The sequence below is a fragment of the Hemicordylus capensis genome, chromosome 6 (assembly GCF_027244095.1).
Source record: "Hemicordylus capensis ecotype Gifberg chromosome 6, rHemCap1.1.pri, whole genome shotgun sequence".
Lineage (NCBI taxonomy): Eukaryota > Metazoa > Chordata > Lepidosauria > Squamata > Cordylidae > Hemicordylus > Hemicordylus capensis.
The window spans coordinates 7,969,838-7,976,575 of NC_069662.1; the positions used below are offsets into that span (position 1 = coordinate 7,969,838).

Sequence of the window (6,738 nt, forward strand, 5' to 3'; positions counted from 1 at the left end):
TACCTCCAAGGAGCTGAGGTGTACATGGTTATGTTTATCCTCACAACAACCCTGTGAGGTAAGTTGGGCAAACTCGGGTCTTCCCAGTCTAGTCCAACACTCTAACCATTCATGTGGCCATAAGGCCTTATGTTTTTTTTTTAGTGTGACCAGGAAGGCTCTTGTATCTGGAGGGTAGAAAGTGCAGGTGTGCAAATGGAGTACCTCCTGCAGGCCCTCACAACCTGGGAGCAATATGAAAAGTGTCACAAGATGCAGACTGATTATGGTGGGCTTTGGGAGAATATGGATACGACAAATATGACAAAATATTATATATCACTTTTCAACTAAAGTTTCAGTTTACATAGATATAAATGAATAAATGAAAAGAGCCAGCACAGTACACACAGTACACAGTTCACAGCACACCCCCAGCACAGTACTTCCAGTGACTGTTGCTGGTGTGTATCTTGTGTTTCTTTTTAGATTGTGAGCCCTTTGGGACAGGGTTCCATCTTATTTCTTTGTTATTTCTTTGTGTACATTGCCCTGAGCCATTTTTGGAAGGGCGGTATAGAAATTGAATGAATGAATGAATGAATGAATACAATGGCTCCCTGTCCCCCAAAGGGCTCACAATCTAAAAAAAGAATTGTAAGCTAGACAGCAGCAACAGCCACTGCAGGGATGCTGTGCTGGGGGTGAAGCCAATTTCTCTCCCCCTGTTAAATAACCACTTTAAAAAGGTGCATCATTGCTCGATTAGTAGGAAAGAAACAGGAAGAAGCTAAGGGCAAAGGGCATAGTCCGCTTCATCCCTTGGCTTCTCCAAAAGGAGAAAGCCACAGACTGAGAAAGCTTTGTGGGGGGAAATGTTTAACCCCTTTTCATTTATAGATATAGTTGTCTCACTTCCCCTGCCACTGTCATGTGGGGGAGAAGGAAAGTTTGGGCTGCAGAGGGCTGACTCAGTGGGGATGATGGGTATAGGGAGGGGTATATTGGGGAGAAATGTTTGTAAACCATATAATGTCAGTGAACATTGTAAATAAAATACTTTTTGATTGATTGATTGATTAAGTGCCATCAAGTCAGTGTCGACTCTTAGCGACCACATAGATAGTTTCTGTCCCACATGAAAAAACCTTTTTACTTTTAAAATATAAAATTTGCTTGTTTGGAAGGTCCATTTGATGGTTTGATTAAGACAACCAACATGAAACAGGCTCATTCTCAAAGGCTTATACTGGACCTCTTTCCCTCTCATGCTTAATGTTGCTGGTGACTCGCTCAAAATAGGTCACTGGTTCATCTGAAGTATAGCATGGCCTTTTGAAGCTCTCCAAGGACCTAGAGAGGACAGGGTTCCAAGTATCCATCAGAAAGGCATCATTGATAGGATTCCTTCTAATGGATACTCCTGAATGGCAACCCCTTGCTGACCACACAAATGGTCATTGCACATGCACAGAGGATGGGAGCAGCGTGGCCAATTCAGGAAGTGGCAGCAAGCAGTGAAGGAGCATGTCTGCACTTGCTCTCCTCCATTTTAAAGGGTCCGGGGAATTGTTTGAAATCGCATGTCGAATCACGATTCATGCACATCCCTATTAAGGATGCCAATCATGGCAAATATGTTTTCTTTGGCTTTTAAACCCATATTGAAACAAAATTACTCCAAATTACTCAGTAACTGAGTGAAAGATCTAATACATTCCTAAAGGCTAACATCGTTCCGTGAACTATCAGTATTGCTCACAAGGGGTCTAAAAGAATGAAAGCCACGTCATCTACAAACAAAGGCTAATTAAATGCTCCTTACCATTAATCTTCAAGTCTTTAGTATACTGATTGTCTCTAACTGTTTGAGCTCAAGGCTTCATCACTAATATGCATAATAATGATGAAAGCATGCATACTGTTTTGATCTCCTTGTTAACTGCCCTGGGGTGGTATAACAAAGCGTGGTGGTATCATCATCATCATCATCATCATCATCATCAATAATCAGAGTTATATACTGCCTGTTATGCATATCCCTAGGCAGTCTACATCAGGGATTCTCAAACTTTGGTCCTCAGGTGTTATTGGACTTCAACTCCCATAATCCCCAGCCTCAGTGGCCTTTGGTTGGGGATTATGGGAGTTGAAGTCCAATAACACCTGAGGACCCAAGTTTGAGAATCACTGGTCTACATAATTTAAAATACAACAAATATAAAACAGGATAAAATGATTAAAACAACTTTATGAAATAAAACTAGCAGTTTAAAATTAATTAATTAATTAAAAGCCTGAGTTTTTAAGACAGTTATGTCTTAAGGGCCTTTTTAAAAGTGGCCAGAGATGGAGATGCTCTTATTTTTACAAGGAGTGTATTCCAGAGCCCTGAGGCATAACAACAGCAGCAGCAGCAACAACAACAGGATTTCTTTTCCACACTGATTAAAATCTATTGCTACCTTGCTCATGATCAAGCAAATGATTTGAATTTTCCTCATTCCAAAGTAGGGTTTGTCTTGCATTAGGCTTCAGAACAATACATGGTTGAAATAAGGCTTGAGGTGGGGGGGGCTGCATGAGTATTGCACTTCTTTCCAACACAGGCCAGCCCTCGGATTGTAGGGAGTGTCAGTGCCTTGCTGTGTACAGTTTTCCGTAAAGCCTGTTTCACATCATTGTTTCTGATTGTGTATATAAACGGGTTTAGGACTGGGGTGATCACTGTGTTCAGCACAGAAATGGCTTTGTTGAGGCTAAAAGAAGAGTGCTTGGCGGTTGGTCGTAAGTAGATGAAAAGGACTGCCCCATAAAAGATGCTGACCACAGTCAGATGAGAGGCACAGGTGGAGAAAGCCTTCTGCTGTCCACTGGAAGAAGGGATGCGTAGAATGGTGGAGATGATGAAGATGTAAGAGACCACCGTTAGTAGCAGAGAAGTCAGAATCACAGCCACAGCGATCAAGAAGCCAAGGGCTTCAATGAGATGTGTGTCCCCGCCAGCAATCTTCAACATTGGTCCGATGTCACAGTAGAAATGGTTGACAATATTGGAGCCACAAAAGGGAAGCCGGACCACCAAGATAGTCTGCAAAAGGATAGTGAAAAAGCCCCCAAACCAAGCAGCCAGGGCGAGCTGAAGGCAAACGCTGGTGGTCATGATCATGTTGTACCTCAGCGGCTGGCAGATGGCCAAGTACCTGTCAAAGGACATGGCTGTGAGGATGTAGAACTCTGTGATGCCAAAGAGGAAGTGGAAGTAGGACTGTGCCATGCAGCAGTAGAAGCAGATGGTGGTCTTTGCTGAGAGCAGGTTGGCCAGCATCTTCGGGACCACAGCAGTTGTGTACCACATCTCAAGGAAGGAGAGGTTGCTGAGGAAGAAGTACATGGGCTTCTGAAGCTGATGGTTAAGCCCCACCATCACAATGATGAGACCATTTCCTGCTATAGACAAAATGTAGAGTAAGAGGACCACCACAAACAAAGTGATGTTCATGCCCCAGATGTGGGGGAAACCAAGGAGGATGAACTCAGTCGCTCTTGAACAATTGGTCAAATCCATGGCTTGGTTACCATGAGGCTGCAAGAAGAGGAGATAGAATGGAGTTCTTTAGACAGATATTTACTCTTCCCTCCTTTAAAGGCAGCAGAACAAATGTACCTTGTATCATTTATTTCCCTCGATTTCCATGGTATAAAATGAAAAACAAATAAACAGATAGCGACTTCCACAGGACCATCTCTGAATCCAAGGCTGGATATGATAAGTTAAAGATGTCTTTAAAACAAAAATGTTTGTGTGTTTTATTTTATAGAAGTCTTATTTTAAAGTGCTCAAACACATACATACATGCATGATACATAGATATACATATAGAATCACAATCTGATCTTTATTGCCGTCATTGACCAGTACATCACAATTAAATCCATCACCATCCATCCAATCATCAATATCAGTCTAAAACGCGATCAGTCTAATAAATCAGTCTAGATATACAGACATCCAATGGAGGTGAGCAGAGATTATGTAGATTGGGGTAGACAACTTTAGCACTCCAGTTGTTGCTGAAGTACAATGCTCATAATCCTCAGACACAATAAATTATGGCTAGTGATGATGGGAGCTGTAGTTCAGCTGGGGTAATGGAGTGTCGAGATTACCTATCCCTGAGATAGATCAGGGAGGAGAACTGGTCTTGTGGTTGTAAGTATGAATTGTCCACTTTGCTAAGCAGGGTCCACCCTGGTTTGCATTTGAATGGGAAATTACATGTGTGAGCTCTGTAAAATATTCCCATTAGGGGATGGGGCTGCTCTGGGAAGAGCATCTGCATGTTTGCATCAATAGTGCTCCAGGTCTCCTCCCTGGCATCTGCAGACAGGGCTGAGAGAGACTCCAGCCTGCAACCTTGGAAAAGTCACTGCCTGTGTCTAGATAATACTGAGCTAGATGGACCAATGGTTTGACTTGTTATAGGAGCCTTCCTGTGTTCCTAGATGAAGGGGTGATGAGAGAGAGAGAGAGAAGGACAGAGGGATGATCTGCTAAAGATATAGAAATTGCATAGACAAGCAAACGGACAAGTGAAGTATGGAGAGTGTAAGGCCACCTTCAGATGTAACATGGAATCATGGGTCCATTGGCCCCATGGTTCCATGCCCCCTCCCACCACTCTCCTGTCCACATCCAGATGTTCAGGAGAGCTGCCCCTCTGTAGTCAAGTGAGACTGTCAAGAGGCGGGGAGCTGGCTGTGGGCTCCCTTCTTGACAGAAGGTCAGCTTGCACATCCAATTGGGCTGGAGTGAGGAAGGTGCTTCCTCCCTCAGCTCCGGTTCCATGGGGCCAAAACTGTGGTGCCAGTGTTCAGATGTAATGCTGGTCCTGCAGAAATGGAGTTTGTGGAGCAAAACTCCACTCTGAATTGAAGGTTCAGACTGGAGTTCTGGGAGGGAAACAGCGGGTCCCTTTCCACCGCAAACCCCAGTTTCCCGAATTTTGAGGTGAAGGGACCTCTGGGTGGGCAAACATGGCCCACCAGCTGTTGTTGATCTACAACTTCCATCTTCCCCAGCCACCTTAAATTGTGTCTGGGGAAGATGGGAATTGTAGTTCAACAAAGCTGGAGGGTTGAGCTTGCCCACTTCTGTGGGCAAACAGAAGATGTCTTGAGTGGCTACATTTCCTGGCATCCCGTTTCTTTCTTTCTTAGTAGTAACTGAAGAAGGGTGAAAGAGAGACAAGTAATCCCAGGAATTCCAAAGAAGGGATTGTCTGTTGTTCTTGATTAAAAAGCCAGTGCACTGAAATATTTTTATATGGCACCCACCAACAGTTTATTTGACATTATGACCTTTCAGTAGCAAGAGAGGCATAGAGAGGCTGGCAGGAAAAGGCTCTTCTAAAAATAACTCCCCTCTCAACCGATGTGCAGTTCTGAATTATGAGCCCCTGATATGAGAAAAGAATGTGAAACTAGAACAGGCTCAGAGACTTCTGCAGAAATGTGTTCAGGACTGAAAAGTATTGAGTCTAAGTACCCCAGGAAGATCATGAAGCTTCTAAAAGAGATACTCACTTAGGATGGATCCATCAAACATGTGTCGAAACTGCAGTTTTCTTCAGGGTTTCCAAAGTCCTCCTTCCTGTCCAGAATATGTGGTGTAGTGGTTAGAGTTTTGGACTAGAAGCAGAGATACTGGAGTTTGTTTTTCCCACTTAGCCCTGAAATTCATTGGCTGACTTTGGGCCAGTCACTATCTTTTAGCCTAACCTTCTTCACAGGTTTTTTTAAATGTAGATATAATCAGGAACACAGTCCCTGAGTCCCTTGAAGTAAGGGCAGGAGGGAAAGCCTAGACAGACAGACAGACAGACAGACAGATAGATAGATAGATAGATAGATAGATAGATAGATAGATAGATAGATAGATAGATTCAGCTAGCCAACCATTGCCTTGAGATCCACACTGCTCAGTCCTGCAAGAATGTGTGAGAAAATCAACTAGAGATGCACAGCGCATTAAAGAAATATTTTATTTGCAGGGGTCTTCCTTTGAATTGCATGACTTAAAGCCTTTCCTGTGAATTGTACAGCACAAATAAGATGTTCGCTAACTAGCTTCAGTAGAAGCTCTGGGATTCTCTCCCCAAGGACGTTCCCTGTGATTTCCCATAAGCAAAGTACACATGCTGTATTAGGAATAAATTATTTTGGATCAACTCGTTCATAGTTAATGTTTGTTTATTTATTTGCTTACTTACTCGCTTGCTTGCTTATTTAATCATGCTTATATACCGCTATATATACACACCATATAGATAGATAGATAGATAGGTAGACAGACAGACAGACAGACAGATAGATAGATAGATAGATAGATAGATAGATAGATAGATAGATAGATAGATAGATAGACAGATGGTGCACATAATAAAAAAACACACCAAATATAAAACAGAGTAAAAACAATTTTAAACATTTCACAGAATAAAAACAGTTAAAGAGTTGCATCCAGCAGCTCTGGGGCAGCTATTGCTGTTTTGGTGGGAAATAGAAGAATTGGCTTTGGCAGAGAGCAGCTGGCCATTACAGGGGAAGGAAAACCAGCAATTCAGTAACTGTTTCCACTTCCAGCTGCCCTGTCAGCTCTTTGGTCTTGGGGGGCAGTTCCAACTTAACACAGAACCTAGCCTTGCTCCTTTGCAATGCCATGTCAGTTCAGAATATGACCTAAATCATCCATGACTT

At 42.8% G+C, this 6,738-nt stretch overlaps 1 protein-coding gene across 1 annotated transcript; it reads right to left on the minus strand.

Moving 5' to 3' along the window:
• Window positions 1-1,813: 1,813 nt before the first annotated feature.
• On the minus strand, window positions 1,814-3,547 carry LOC128331617 (olfactory receptor 6X1-like). The gene is made up of 2 exons (XM_053265224.1): window positions 2,633-3,547; window positions 1,814-1,852 (listed from the first exon to the last, which is right to left on the minus strand). Exons 1-2 carry the CDS (start codon window positions 3,545-3,547, stop codon window positions 1,814-1,816), a joined length of 954 nt encoding a protein of 317 aa, XP_053121199.1.
• Window positions 3,548-6,738: the final 3,191 nt, after the last annotated feature.